The sequence below is a fragment of the Echinops telfairi genome, unplaced genomic scaffold (genome assembly GCF_000313985.2).
Source record: "Echinops telfairi isolate 266 unplaced genomic scaffold, ASM31398v2 ScPeMD7_7453;HRSCAF=8491, whole genome shotgun sequence".
NCBI classification, from domain to species: domain Eukaryota; kingdom Metazoa; phylum Chordata; class Mammalia; order Afrosoricida; family Tenrecidae; genus Echinops; species Echinops telfairi.
In genome coordinates this window covers 918,238-933,643 of record NW_022111353.1, presented here as the reverse complement: position 1 = coordinate 933,643, position 15,406 = coordinate 918,238, and the positions used below count along the sequence as shown (strand labels likewise).

The 15,406-nt window shown below is 51.0% G+C and overlaps 2 protein-coding genes across 2 annotated transcripts in view; one reads left to right on the top strand and one right to left on the bottom strand.

The window, feature by feature from the left end:
- Positions 1–3,025: 3,025 nt before the first annotated feature.
- Positions 3,026–3,376, top strand: LOC101638664 (ATP synthase subunit g, mitochondrial-like). Its single transcript, XM_045298708.1, has one exon. The coding sequence runs from the start codon at positions 3,065–3,067 to the stop codon at positions 3,374–3,376; it is 312 nt and encodes a 103-aa protein (XP_045154643.1). The 5' UTR covers positions 3,026–3,064.
- A 286-nt stretch (positions 3,377–3,662) lies between these two features.
- TRIM26 (tripartite motif containing 26) overlaps positions 3,663–15,406 on the bottom strand; it is a 34,208-nt gene continuing 22,464 nt past the window's right edge. Inside the window, exons 2-8 of the mRNA XM_004717303.2 lie at positions 14,757–15,243; positions 14,537–14,632; positions 12,932–13,162; positions 8,965–8,987; positions 8,375–8,490; positions 6,084–6,116; positions 3,663–5,676 (exon numbers count right to left, since the gene is read on the bottom strand). Coding sequence (XP_004717360.1) covers positions 4,982–5,676; positions 6,084–6,116; positions 8,375–8,490; positions 8,965–8,987; positions 12,932–13,162; positions 14,537–14,632; positions 14,757–15,194 — 1,632 coding nt within the window. The 5' untranslated portion in view covers positions 15,195–15,243 and the 3' untranslated portion in view covers positions 3,663–4,981. The remainder of the gene's footprint in view (positions 5,677–6,083; positions 6,117–8,374; positions 8,491–8,964; positions 8,988–12,931; positions 13,163–14,536; positions 14,633–14,756; positions 15,244–15,406) is intronic.

The window sequence follows — 15,406 nt, the reverse complement described above, 5'->3', positions numbered from 1 at the left end:
ATTTGTAATGAAACTACCTGTTGCCTGTTCTTCCATTGTACCCTGGAAGCAGACAGCGTGTGTTCTAGATTTCACTGATTCACCCATAAAGAGGTGGCAATGTGCCTAAATTCTTGCCCCTATTTGATTCAAATAATTCAGAAAACTTGGAGTTGATTAAAGACTCTTGGGATAATGTAATGGGGGAAATGTGTTTTGCAAGTGTCAAGGATGTGAATTTGGGGCCCCTCAAAAATGGGACGTTGTGGATTAAATGGTGTTCCCCCCTCCTCACAAATATGTGCTGTAAATCGTAACCTATGTCTGTGGTAATAATCCCATTTGGGAATTGTCTTTAAATGAATGATTAATGGACGGATTTTCTATTGATATGTAAAAGAGATTAAACAAGAAAGCTAGAAACAGAGATGAAAGAAGAGAAATGCTGAGCCACCTGGAATTGCCCCAAGAGCTTAAATTCAGTCTTCTAGCATCTTAGACTGGGAGTTAACGTATTTCTGTTGGCTATAGCCTGGTGGTTATTTCTGTTACAGCAGCCCTAGATAACTAAGGCCCCACATAGTTTATGCCTGCCACTCTATTTGAATCTTCAACTTCTCCCACGCAGGGAGAAACCAATAGTTGCACCTTAGATGGCTGGTCATAAGCTTTTAAGACCCTAGTCACTACTCACCAAGGTTAGGATGTGGAACATCGTCTTTGTGAACTGTTTTGTCCATTTACCTTGGTGTCCTCCAAGACTATGATACTGATGCCTCAGCACTCCCCCGGCAATTCATTCCCCGAAGATGTTTGGTTACATGTTATTAACCTGCTCCCTCAGATTCATGGATGTATTCGCAACAACAGTAAATATCGTGTACCAATATCCAATTAAATCTATGAGTACCCTATTTGTTCTCCCTCCACTCAGTCTATGTCCATCCACACACCTGGTCACATGACCATTATTGCAGGGCGGCGAACCTAACAGTTCTTTAACTCTGTTGCTCTTCACTGTTGCATGGCTTTCAACATCTGCTCATCTCCACTATCTTGTCTACTTCCCTTTTTAAAAAAATCGTTTTATTAGGGGCCCATACCACTCTTATCACAATCCATACATACATCAATTGTGTAAAGCACATTTGTACATCCATTGCCCTCATCATTCTCAAAACATTTGCTCTCCACCTAAGCCCCTGGCATCAGCTCATTTTTTCCCCTCCCTCCCCGCTCCCCCTGCCTCATGAACCCTTGATAATTTATAAATTATTATTTTGTCATATCTTGCCTTGTCCGACGTCACCCTTCACCCACTTTTCTGTTGTGCGGCCCCCAGGGAGGAGGTCACATGTAGATCGGTTCCCCCTTTCCAACCCACACTCCCTCTACCCTCCCAGTATCGCCACTCTTACCACTGGTCCTGAAGGAATCATCTGTCCTGGATTCCCTGTGTTTCTAGTTCCTATCTATACCAGTGTACATCCTCTGGTCTAGCCGGTTTTGTACGGTAGAATTGGGATCATGATAGTCGGGAAGGAAGCATCTAGGAACTAGAGGAAAGTTGTATGTTTCATCGTTGCTACATCGCACCCTGACTGGCTCATCTCCTCCCTGAGATCCTTCTGCAATGGGATGTCCAGTGGTCTACAAATGGGCTTTGGGTCTCCACTGCGCACTCCCCCCCTCATTCACTATGGTATGATTTTTGGTTCTGATGATGCCCGATCCACTTCCCTTTTATGGGCTATCACCTTCCCCTTCACCCACGGTAATGTGTCTACCTTCTCACTCGTGGAACAGCAGGTACACATTGGGCTGCTAAGCAGTTTGAAACCACCAGCCACTCCACAGGAGAGAGATGAGGCTCTTTTAGGCCAGTGAAGAGAGTCTAGGGAACCCACCAGGCCAGTTCTATCTCGTCCTGTAGGGTCGCCGTGAGTCAGAACGGATGGCAGTGAGTTTGGGTTTGGTCCTTACAACGCTTATATCCTGGTGACACAGTTCAATCCAGAATGTCTTCCATGAATTATATTTCAGGAAGTTATTCCAGGACGTTCCACACAAACAGGTAAATTAAGAAGTGAACAACAGAAAAAAAAAAAAACCACAACGACCAATTTAGAAGCTCCATAATGATGGCGAAGGGAGGGCCAGGGAGCTGCGCTCAGCAAGGGAGCAACTGTCCAGATTGGAAGTGAAGAAGAGGTGGGAGCTCTAGGGAAGACACAACTGACCCGGCCCCTTATGACTGCACAGCTTCAGATTTCAACAACGGACACCAAGTGTGGGCTTCAAGCCATAGTAAGTATGTAAGAAATAAACAAAAGAAAATCAAAGGCAATCATTAACTCCGGTGAAGGCAAAAGGTTCCGCAACAAAGATGAGAGATCCTAGTTTCCCACATGGCCCAGCTGCAAATAACGTTTATTTATAGTAATAGATATACTCAAGGATTAGCCACAGGACCTAAGAGCACAATGAAAGGGAAGAGAATGTATCAGCAAACATGGTAAGGGTCAGGGGCAACACTTCCTCGATAGGATGGCAGAAAATGATCCACCCTCAAATGTCAAGAAGCAATACATCCATGTGCTCTCCTTAAGGGCAAGGATGGAGAAATGTTGTCTCACATACTTGGGACATGTTAGGAGAGGCCAGTCCCTGAAGGACATCATACTTGGTAAAGTGCCCGGGCAGCAAAAAAATGGTTCTTCACGAGATGGACTGACACGGTCACTGCAGCCACCTAACAATGGTAAGGATGGCCCAGAAGCGAGCATGCTTTGTTCTGCTGTAGACGTCAGCAGCGTCACCATGAGTTGGAACCAAGTCTTGGGCACCTGACGACAACGTTGAGGATAATACAGGTTGACACCAAATTGGTTTGCTAAATGGGCGAACTAGGTCTCAGGGGCAAAGGGTTGTTCTTCCTTTAGTGATACACAGTATGGGCTCTTTGACCACACGTGCTCCTAAAAACCAGCAACAACAAAACAAAGCAAAACAAAAATGACTTTAAAAATGAAAAGGCGGATATTCAACCGGCCGTTCCGGGCCTCGGACTTTCTCTCCTAGAACCATGGCCCAGTTCCTCCGTAACTTGGTGGCGAAGGCCCCGGGGATGGTAAATGCTGCTGCGACTTACTCGAAGCCTCGATTGGCCACATTTTGGCACTATGCCAGGGTGGAGCTGGTTCCTCCAACCCCTGTGGAGATCCCTGCAGCTATTCAGAGCCTGAAAAAAGCAGTCCATAGTGCTAAGACTGGTTGCGACAAACAGCTCACGGTTAAGGAAGCTCTGCTGAATGGTTTGGTGGCCACTGAGGTGTGGATGTGGTTTTATATAGGCAAGATCATAGGCAAGCAAGGCATCATTGGCTATGATGTTTGAAGACCAGTCTTTAACATCTGATTCTATTTGGTTGGCTATTCGAATTTTCCTGGACCATGTGTGATCAGTCTACGCTAATAAAATAGATCATCTAAAAGGAAAAAGAAAAATAGATAAATAAAATGAAAGTGAAAGGGGGGGAAAACATAAATGAGTGCCCAGGGAGAAAGTTAGAGACTTGAAAAGGAATCAGAATGTCAAGCTACGGCTATTCACAGATGCTCCCTGCAGCGCACTGAGCAGGCTTAGTGATCCTCGAGGTGTAATAAAGTACATAGACCCAGTCTGGTCATTCAACAGGTTTTATTGAGCACCTATTGTGTGGCCAGCACTGCCCTAGGTGCCACAGAGGATACAAGTAGATGGAATCTGCCCACAAGGAGCTTACAAAACCCGTTGTGGAATTCGACATGCATGTGATTCAGACAGCATGTGATCTATACAAAGCGGTCAACTCTGAGGCAACTCAGAGACCCGCTGCTGTTGGCCTGGTCTCTCCAGAGCAGGGAGAGGGGCTAAAGCTCGGAGGGGCAAGAACAGGCAGAGCAGGGAAGCTTGGAATGGACAGACCAGGAGATCAGGCAGGCAGGCGAAGGAGCCGTTGTGCTAAACAATGGGTACCAGGGTGGCAGGGCAGGAAAGAGCTGTCAGAACCAACAGCTCTGGGGACTTGGGTTGGGCTGGTGGGTAATAAGACAACTTCATCCTCGCCTTGGCATGAGGCTCTGGTGGGCTTACTAGGGACGCCTGCTGCTTTCCTCCTGCCAGGCCTTCCCCAAGGACAGAGACGGATGGTGAGTGGGGCAGGTGACATTAGTTTTACGCCCTCCTGGCAGAGCTTGACCAAGGAGGTGGTGAGCTTCCAGTACAGGGAGGCTTTGCTCTGCTTCACATCCTCCTTGGTGTTTTTAGGTGAAATGATCAAGAGGCAGATGTTCAGAATTCTTTTCTATCCCTCTGTTGATCACAACTGTCGGTCCAATACCCTAGGTACTAAACCTTCCCCCTGGACCACAGAGGTTCTCTGCCCCATATGCAGTGCTGGTCTTGGGGAGTGCAGGCCCTGCTCTGGGCCTCACAAGGGCATGGCTTCCACTGGTGCTCCCGATGGCTCGCCACACAGCCTTGGACACCTTGGGTGAGTTTGCTTCACTTTGAGGACTTTCCTGTGTGTTCACTTCTGAGTTGGAGGGAGGGCAAGCAGGCAGTGGACTAGACTTGGGGAAGGGAGACGTCAAGGTCATCATCAGCTAGTCCTCCCCACGGCCTCTGCCCTTTAATCAACAGAGCTCAGAGATGGGTAGAAGGCGGTGGTGAGAAAGAACTGGGGCCCTTGAGGGTGCCAGAGTTGAACGCTCCCCACAAGAGGCAGCAAATGGGATGAAAGCACTGTGTGTGTGTGTGTGTGTGTGTGTGTGTGTATGTTCAGAGAGGCCAAAGCAACATAGGTCTGGCAGCAGGTAGATGTCCCTCCTCTCCCTGCTCCAGTGTGCTCTGGTCAGGCACATCCTTGCCCACCCCCATTCCCCAGTCCCAGGGCTCAGGAATTCTGAGAAGCAAAGTCTCTGGGGCTACAGGGTGGGCCGTGGGCAGGGTGGTGGCAGCTCAGGGATTCAGCAGGAGGCGCGTCCCGGGCCACTTGAGCCACAGGAAGGGGACAAGGCGTCCGGTGAAGGTAGCAGTGAAGGTGTAGATGAGCTCTTGCGACTCAGCATTGGTGAAGGTCACGGTGCCACCCTCATAATCCAGGGCTATGCCCACTCTCTGCAGCCGCAGCTTGGGGAAGAGTTCAGTCTCAGGGCTGGTGTTGGCCCAGACGCCTGAGGAGGAGAGGCGCAGGGCCCACACACCGTCCTCCGGCCGCAGGGAGAGAACACCCTTCCTATTCATGGAGTCCCTGGCCACCCCCACCAGGCAGCTCTCCAGAACTTCCTCCTCCTCCTCCTCCTCCCCTGCTTCCTCTTCTTCCTCTTCACCCCCTAGTGATTCCTCATCATCAGTTGTGTCCCATTCATCATGCCCATCCCTATAGCCAGCAGCTTCCTCTTCCTCTACCTCTTCTTCCTCCTCCTCCTCGCCCCCTTCCTTTTCATCATCAGACCAGCTCTCCCGCTCCACCTCCACTTCCCAGTAGACCTTGCCCCAGGTGAAGCCTTTACAGCCCACCACCCCAGGCTCACAGTCAAACTGCTGGGGGTACAGGTAGGTAATCGGATAATGGTTGTTGTAGGTCACGCACTTCCAGTCATTGGACAGCAACAGGTACCTGCTGGCTGACTGCGCGTCCAGGGTGACACTCACTGTGGGGACAAGGGGAGAGGGAACCGTGTGAGCTGTGGTTCACAGGGGCCACCAGGCTGTGCCGGCACCCACCAGGGGCTTTCACCGCAGACTGGCTGCCACCCTACGTACACCACAGTGGGGGCATTGTGTAGTCGGTTACAAGGGTGTGCCTGGCCCAGAGGAAGTCGGGGTGGTGAGATCAGTGCAGAGGGAAGGTGGGGCAGGAGGGGCTGCACTAGCAAGGGGAGCCTTGACTACAGAGAGGCAGATTGCTCACCAGATGAGGGAGGAGGGGTTCAGATTTGCAGTCGGGAACGGTCCCTGTTGTGTTCCAAAAGGGGATCTCCACGGACAGGGCAGTAGAAAGTCAACAGGGAGAGTAGCCATTTCAGGTCAGTTTGGGGACACTTCTTTGAACACTCACCTGTTTTATATTCCAGGTCTTTCACCAATTTCCCTAGAGAAGGGGGGTGGGGAGAAACAGAGCAATGATCCTCAAATCCACTTCCATGAAGTTGATTCTGATTCACAGTAACCCTCTAGGACCGAGCAGAAATGCCCTGTAGGGTTTCTATGACTGTAAGCTTTTATCATTATTGTTATTCTTTTTGTTTGTTTTTTGATCATTTTATTGAGGGCTCTTACAATTCTTATTACAATCCATACATCAATTGTATCAGGCATATTTGTACATATGTTGCCCTCATTCTGTTCTAGACAATTACTTTCTTTTATTTTTTTAATCTTTTTATTAGGGGCTCATACAACTCTTATCACAATCCATACATACATCAATTGTGTAAAGCCCATTTGTACATTCATTGCCTTCATCATTCTCAAAACATTTCCTCTCCACCTAAACCCCTGGCATCAGCTCCTCATTTTTCCCCTCCCTCCCCGCTCCCCCCATTATTGTTGTTATTCATGTGATATATTTTCAATGTTGGCAAAAATATACTTAACAAACCATTCACCAACTCAACTTCTACATGTATAGTTCAGCACCACTGGTTATAGTCTGTTGCACAACCATATCCCTCTGCAAACTGTCGCACCACCATTAACATAAACTCAAAGCCCCCTGAGCAAAAACACTTCCTCCTTCACCCAAGGTAACGATAGATCAAGTTTGGTTTCTCTGCTTTCTCAGTAGTTTTCTTGATACAGTGTTTACTTATCACACACTTCCACAGTTAAACCACTTCTAAAAAGAGTCGTAGAGACATCAACACAATCATGCTCCCCTCCCGACTCCCTGATCAATCACTGCGCCAGTAATTGTCTCTATGCACCCACTCCTTCTGTGCTTCACAAACTGGGAGACCCAACAGAAACAGTTAAAAACAAAATGAAACAGGAAAGCACAATAATAATATTCAAGGGGGTGGCCCCTCCCGCCCCCAAAAGGGGAAAAAATTCCCGCTGATGTGAGGGGATAGTGCCCTTGCAGGCTTGTTACACCGGACAGGGCTGCTAACCCAGCTTTCTATTTAGAGGTTCTGAAAAGATTGCCTAGCAATGTGCGACAAAAAAGGCCGATTTGTGGCAGACGGAGGACTGGTTTTGCCATGACAATGCACCTGCTGGTACAGCCATCCCAGTGCACCAATTCTGGCAAAAACAGCATGCCTCTCTTGCCCCACGCACCTGACTTGCTCTGTGGGCCTCTGTGGGACAGGAAAGGATAGCGATTTGACAACACAGAAAAGATGAAGAAAAAATGGAGTGCTGTCTGCCATCCAAACGAATGGAATGAAAATTGTCTTAAGTGTCATAGAGAGTACTTTGAAGGTGATAGGTTATTCTATTAAAACAATTTTAATAGGGGGGAGCGGGGAGGGAGAGGGAAAAATGAGGAGCTGGTGCCAGGGGCTTAAGTGGAGAGCAAATGTTTTGAGAATGATGAGGGCAATGAATGTACAAATGTGCTGTGCACAATTGATGTATGTATGGATTGTGATAAGAGCTGTATGAGCCCCTAATAAAATGATTTAAAAAAAAGAAAGAAAATGATGATGTCAACAAATGTACAAATGTGCTTGACAAAATGGATGTATGTATGGATTGTGATAAGAGCCGTACAAGCCCCCAATAAAATGATTGATGAATAAATAAATAATTTAAATATATAGCTTTGGGGAAGAAAAAAATGGTTTTTGAGGGGTACTCTGCTAAAAATAAAGAGTAAGAAAGGAAAAACCCCACCAACAATATTTAAAAAGCCAGAGAAGAAATTTCTACCTTGCAACAAGTGAGAAATATTTGAGCTTAGGCCAAATTCAGGTTGGGTCCAGAGAGAGGGCAACTGATCCAGCCAGTATTACATTACACCACGGTTAGATCCACCATAATCAAGTTGACAACAATCTATCTGAGGGGAAAGCTGTACAATTGGCAGTCATCTGAATAGAAGCAGATGGTCTCATGCGACTCCTGCAGAGTCGTTGGCGCATTTGAACTGTCCAACGTTTGGTCAGCAGCCTAATGCTTACGTAACCCACTGCACTACAAAGATTCTCAAGCCTAGCAAATAAACATCTGAGCCCATCTCTCCCGCTCCACAGCCTGAAGGCGCCATGAAGAAGCAGACCATGGCTAGGAGTCCCTGGGAGAGTGAGCTCAGACACTAAGTCTGTTAGGAGCCAGGGTTCCTCTCTCAATCACAGTGGCACCCCCTGCTTCAGACTCCCAATCCAGTTCTCCCCCAGCACTCACCTTGGAATTCTCTTAAGCCTCGCTGCAGGGAGAGAACTTTATCTGAGAATTCTTCAGTTCGTTTTTTAACTACTCGGGCGATGGGTTTTCCGATCCAGACCTTCTTGCGCGGATACCTGAGATGATGACAGACATCACCGCCCTTTACTTAGGGTCAAACTTTCCTCTGGTCATTATGACCACTGTTAAGATGGGTGGGGTTATCCCCAACCAACAGAAGAGGGAACTGGGACTGGGAGACACCGCATGACCTGGCCAAGGCTGCTATGAGAAGAGCCGGGACTTAAGGCCATCAGCATTTCTGTCCACTAAGCCGTGTGTCCACCTTTCTTCGTCCTGTCTCACTCCAAGCAAGACCAGTGGACCAATCCAGGAACTAGGATTGCACCGGGACCTCGCTCAGGGGGAATGAGACAACAGTCCTCCCAAGATGTAGTTTTACTTCACACAAGGACAGGTGGAAGGGCATCAAGACAAACCATGGGGCGAGGGCATCTGGTGTCATTGTAACTCTACAGTAAGTCAACTGGGTCGCAGTCCAGGAAAAGGGGAGGGCATACAGGCCTGGAGGGATGAGGAAGCTCTTTTACCTGTTTAAGAAGTCTCTCGTGTCCTGAAAGAGAAAAGGTACAAACATCAATGCCCATCAACTAAAGTCTTCATTCATGAGCCCAGCACTCTGTTAAAGAGCAGATGACAGATAGATACAACCCCCCCTTGTGCAGCTGTCAGGATGTCAGGTTGAAAACAAGCAAGCAATCCCAGGGACAGAAGGGAGGAGGACGCGGAAAGTGACAAGGGACCTGCCCTTGGAGATGCACTGAGATGCGATCTGAAGAGCAGCAGGTGCTGACCCAGTGAAGAGCAGGAAGACGATGAGGTGGGGCATCTTGGTTACAGAACCAGGACCCAGATCACACAGGACGGGGCAGGTGCTGGTTAGGAGTTTGTCCTGTGTTCCTTACACAGCGGAGAACCACCAGAGGATTTCCATGGGGGAATGATGGTGCTGACCTGCCCTCTGTGGCCAAGATGGCCACAGCCTCTGGGGGCCACGCCCTCCTTTGTCCTTTCAGGAACAGAAGCCCTGGAGAAGCTGGGCAGAAGGCCACCCAGTAAGAGATCCCACCTATCACTAGCTCTGACTAAATTCCTGACCAAGACATTATACAAGCAAATCTGTCTCCGAATTTTCCGCCTCTGTGATAGGTTTTTGTGTGCCAATGGGGCACTTGTCAGAAGATATGGGTGGAGTTTAGCCTGTCAATCAAGTCACAGCTTGATGACTCTCTGGAGGCTGCCCTTCCCCCCCTTCCCCTTTCTTCACCTTCCTGTTGATGAGCCACGCTGAGACCGGCATGGGCCACCACCATTGGGTCTCCACAACTCTGCACCCAGCAGCTTGAGATCTTCCTGCATTCTGTATCATTGCATGTGGCTGAGCGAGTCTGAAGAAGGACTTAGGGACTAGTATTAGACTTAAGGGCTTGATCTGAACTGGGCTGGAATGCTTTGATTGATGCATAATTACTTCTTTATATATAGCTCTTTCCTAACATATATATCAGTGTCACTGACTTTGATAGTCAACCTGGCTTAACGCCGCTGCCACCACCACCACCATCCCACCCTCAGTTGACCTTTGAACATGGCAATAGTGAGCTGGACCACATAGCTTAGGATGACATCAGTGGGAGGTACCGGAGCAATGGAATGGGAATCACCTGACTCCCTGGATGACCTGCTGGGCAGCATGCCTCACTGCTCTAGACCCTGAAGTCTGGGCTATTACCAAGAGACAACCATGTGTTTTGTCTGATTTTTCAGTCAGTCTTTGCTCTGCAGAAAATGGGTTCAGGGAGGCAATGGGAATGTGGAAAGGCCAGCGTGGGCCAGGTGAGTGAGCGCCTGGACCAGGGCAGGGTGGCTGCAGGAGATGGGGAGAGGCAGCCTGTTTCTGGTAGGCTTTTGTCACAGACAAGGTCACAACGGGAGCTGCAGGGAGGGACTGGAGAGAAAAGATGGCTAGTTCGTGAGATGTTAGCTGGCTTTCCTTTGGTGAATCTATAGCCTCCGGCACACTTTTGCATGACTCATGATTTTTGCTTTCTTTTGTCTCCTTCGTGGTATTTATTACGCGCTTCTCTGTGCCAACAACAGCTTTGGAGAAGGGAGCGAGCAGCGAGGAGAGAGACCTATCCTGGGCCTTTGTAGAACAGACAGTTTGCTCGAAGGAAGCAGACAACCCACAAAATACACAGAAACAAATGCACACACACACACGTGAACTCATTCTTGTCCAGCTGACTCTGATTCCTGTTGATCCTGGGGTGCCATATCGACGTGCTGGGCGCCGCTCCTTGGGAAAAAAGGGCTTTCTACTCCCATGAAGAGTTGGGCTTGAACACCCACAGAGGCCGTTCTACCCTGCCCCACAGTGTCACTCATGACGAGCCGGCATGGACTCAAGGGCGGTGAGTTTGGATGGAGGACAGAGTAGAGCTGCCCTGTAGTGCTTCCAAAGCTGAAGGGCACTTCCTTCTAGAGAGAGGCTGATGGACTGTTAGTATCAGGTGACCAGATGTCCCACTTTTGGCGGGACAGTCCCGATTTTTAACAATTTTTCCCCGCATCCCGCGGCATTTTTAAAAAGTCCCGATTTTTGGAAAGAATGCACGACAAGCTAGGGTATACGGTTTTTGGCTGTCATGTGGCTATTTCGCCAGGATATGAGTTTTATCCATGGTGTCCCGCTTTACCAATGTTAACATCTGGTCACCTTATGTTAGTAGCGAGAGTGGAGGAGAACGTACTCTTTATGTTGATGAAGGAGTCCTGGTCATTAACACGATAACACTAGTCCTGTAATCAAAACAGCGCATGGGAATCCATTCTCTCCTATTAGGGGGTAAGTGTAATGAGAAAAAGGCCAAGGTGAGGGAGGATGGAGAGGTGGGCCTGCTTCTCTGAGAGGGTGAGAAGGAAATCATCAGATGGTAGCGGTGGATGACGGCTTCCAGTGGTCGCAGGAAGAACTACTGTACAAGAAACCAATTCTACCCGTCGGCTCCTATGAGGCAACAGTTCAAAATCTCTGACACATTTCTTTGGAGCCTCTCGCTCCACACAAGCTGAGGCGGTACGGTACACGCAGACAAGTAATGTGTGGGGAAAGTCGGGGTGAAAGGCTGGGGCGGCAGCTAGGGTGGGGCAGGCAGCCAAGGGGCCATCCTGTCACACTAGCAGGGGAGAGCCTGAGGAGGCAGGCCTGAGACAGCCCATCTCAGTGGTGGAGGTGGTCCGAGTGCTCTCAGAGACTGTAAAGGCCGGGCCTCTGTGGGCCCACACACTCCTTCATGTGGAGCCGGGAAAGACACCCTCCAGACCGTCCCAGCAGCATCCCCAGCTGGTGCCTCTCTGGGCTGTGTACAGCAACACACCCACAGCAAATGGCAGGACACACACCCTGGCCAGAAGGAGAAGAGGAAGGAAAGGGAAGGAAGCAGCAGCAAGGCAAAGGAATTCCCAGGAAGGGAGAGACTTCCATGGAAAGTAGGAGGCCAGAAAACCACTTGGAACTAAACGAGACAATGGAAGAAGAGTGCCCCCTGGGGTCCAGCTTTGGCTTCACTGCTCTGACCCAGGACTTGGGATGGACCACGTTTGCTTGCTGGACCTCAGGGACTTGGTCAGTGGGGTGCTGGGCTGGAAGGGTTCTAAAATTTGGGTCAGAGTGGGTGATAGGGAGGGAAAGAGGATTTTAAGAATAAAAAACTGAAGGTGGGAGGCAGTACTAGAACTGACTATGATTGCACAAATATGGATGATCGGGGAGGGGGGGGATTGCCACAATTCTCCTTGATATGATTAAATGACCCGAACTATTGAACTGCATGTTATGTAAATTATGTGCCAATAAAACTTATAAAGAATAAAAATCCTGGTCAGCCCTCATCCTGAGTCTGCATCCACAATGGGAGAGGCCACAATGCACCCCGCTGAACTTGAACTTGTCTCTCCACTGCTGGAGCATCACCTGCCTCAGTACTGGCAGGACAGCACTTTCTGAAAGACACCCAGACGGTTCTGTGGCTGACAGGCCCAGCCACCCCAAACCATGCCAGTCAGGGAGACTGTGAGGCAACCACTTGCAGCGGGAAGGACTCTCCTGTTCTCGGTAACAAAGCCACCTTCTCCGGGAGGTGTTGCTTGCCTGGTCATCCCAGAGAAAACCTCACCCACCTGTCTTTGCCAACAACTGCCATCTCCTCCCCTTCCCCAGAGAGAAACCCCCATGCAGCCATACACAACACAGTCTTGGCATCAGCTTCCCCCTGAGGAGAGCCTGCTAATGGCCTGCGAGGAGAAGGGTGCAATGGCAGGGATGGGCTAGAAGGTTAAGACAACATCCCCTTCCCGTCATTTCTAAAGCACCTTTCACTTTCCTAAAGCAGAGGTGATAGAAATCTCACTTTTTACAGTGACACCAAAACAGTGAGTCCAGAGTACACAGTCCCAGAGGGAGCAACTCTCCCAAGGTCACCCCGGGCGTCTCACCTGCATGAACTCTATGGCCGGCTGCTGCACCTTTCCCTCCAGCTCGGAGATGACCAGCGCCAGCCGGGAGAGCTCCTCGGCGCTCCTGGAATTGTACTTCTCTCTGCCCTCGGTGAGCTCCAGCTCCAGCCTCACCAGCTGGTCCAGCAGATGCTGTTCCCGCTCTCTCAGGAACTGGTGGCCCTTCTCAAACGTAGCCACGATGCACTGCCTCTGCTCCTGGAACTTCTTCTGCAGGGGCCGCAGGGGGACAGGCATGGGCTCGGGCTCAGAGACAGGGCTCCTCCAGGCCCCAGCCCAAGAGGCCCACCAGGCCTGACGGACTTTTCTCCCTTTACCTCCCCCATTCCTGAATCAGTCCAGAGGCATGGAGGAAGGAGGACCTGGCATTGCCAGGTTGCTGAAAACCCCACGGAGCACAGCTCTCCCCGGCACACGTGGACTTGCGTCAGCGTGGTGGCAATGGCTGGCCCCCGGTAGTGTGTGGACCAGGAGAGCTTTAGGGTCCACCCTCCTCCCCTCAAAGAAGACATGGTAGGTGAGCGAGCTGAGCTGACTCAAAGCCTGGCAGGATCTTGGCTGCCCAGCTCTTTGATACCAGAGTCCGACGTACTGCTCTAGGTGAACCAATGTGCATCCTTTAAGGAACTTTCTGGGGCTCATACCTTTCCCTCCTGGGTACCGATGTCTCTATGTCCACTTTCTGGAACCTTTCTAGGATTGATACCACCCAAGCCCCACCCACCATCCTTGGGGCACCTCTGTGACAGGTGCACTCCATGCTTGCCCGGAGGACTGCACCCTGTTCCCGCCGCTGAAGCACACGGTGGGTTGATGCCTATGCTCAAGGGGAGTCCAAATCCCTTCCTGCCTCTGAGCTGCCCTGGCGAGGGCAGGCTCGGCTCTGACCATTATCCTGTGTCCCCATGGCTGCGTCATGCTGGCTTGGAGGCCACCATGCACGCTGGGCCTGGGGAACTCCCAGACCGGGGTTCCAGGAGCACCACCCACCAGGGCAGTCGGGATGTCAGCATCTCCCTGTGTCTGACAGCCCTGAAAACTTTACCCTCTCCCTCTGGGGCCACCGCCAGTTCCTTCCGTCCTAGTGCCTTTGCTCTGTAATTGCAGGTGACTGTGGGGCTGGGTCTGCACTTGCCTCGACACAGGGCCTGCCATCCCAGCTGCTCAGAACTTCCTCAGTCGTCCCGTTTTCTTCCTGACCCCGACTCCTCTCTGCTCTCAGCAGTCACGTTTCCCCTCCTCCCCTTTGAGAGGAACAGCAAGACAGGCTTTCCTCGGCCTCCCCACGCTCTCTCCTCTGTAGAACAGCAGCAGCTGCCAGATGTGGGCCTAAAGCCGAAGACCCATGGAAAACAGCTGGCATGGGGGCAGCCCACTCGCTGGTCAGATGAGAGAACAGGCCAAGTGCCACACAGTTCAGATCAGTGAGATTGGGGTTAAACCCAGGCCCCTGGGCCTCCAGTCCGACATGTGTCCTGTCTTATCCAGTGAGTGTCGAGTGTCCCCTACCTAGTCTCCCTGAGCCCTCATGGCTGACACCCTGGGAAAGGCTGCCCCGGGGCCTTCTCCACCAGCCTCACTCACCAGAGCACTCAGGATATCTGCGTCTCCCTTGGTCTGAAAGCCCTGGATTTTGTCCCGGTCTCTCCTGAGGGTGGTCAGGTGGTTCAGGATTTTTTCCTGCGGGGAAGACAAGTGATGGGGAAAGGTGGATGCTCGGGGCTGGGGCAGGACAGTGGGCTCCGGTCCGTGTCCTCAGTCTACAGGACATTTCTGAGGGGCCCTGCAGGGTGAGGGGGCTCACCCTGTGCGGCTGGGCAGCCTTCTCCATCAGCACGGCCGTGTGGAACTGGTGCTCCCGGGACTCCCGGCACAGCACGCACAGCAGCTTCCCGTCATCCTCACAGTAGTAGTGCAGCTTCTCCTGGTGCCGCGGGCACAGCCTGGCACCCCGGGGCTCCCCAGCCCCTTCCCAGTGCTGCCGGCCTTTGTCCACCTTCAGCCGCTCGATGTTCTCCACGAGGCTGGCCATCTGCCACACGGGGCGGATGTTCTCCTTTTTAAAGGGCTTCTTGCAGAGGGGGCAGATGGAGCGGCCCCCCGACACGGGGCAGACATCCATGGTGCAACTCCGGCAGAAGACATGGCCACAGTCGATGGTCACGGGGTCCCGCAGGTAATCGAGGCAGATGGAGCAGGTCACCTCCTCTTCCAGGCTTCGCAGGGGTGCTGATGTGGCCATGGTACCCGGCACACAGAGAAACCTCTGTTCACCAGTGGGGCGTCTTGTCCTTGGAACAAACAGGGATGGAGGTGGTAGCTCAGCACAGGGACACCAGCTCCAGCAACCAACCCACTAGCGAGCCAGTCAACCAACCCCCCCACCAACCAACCAACCAATCCACCAGCCAGCCAACCAACCAATCAACCCACCAACCAACCAACCAACCAACC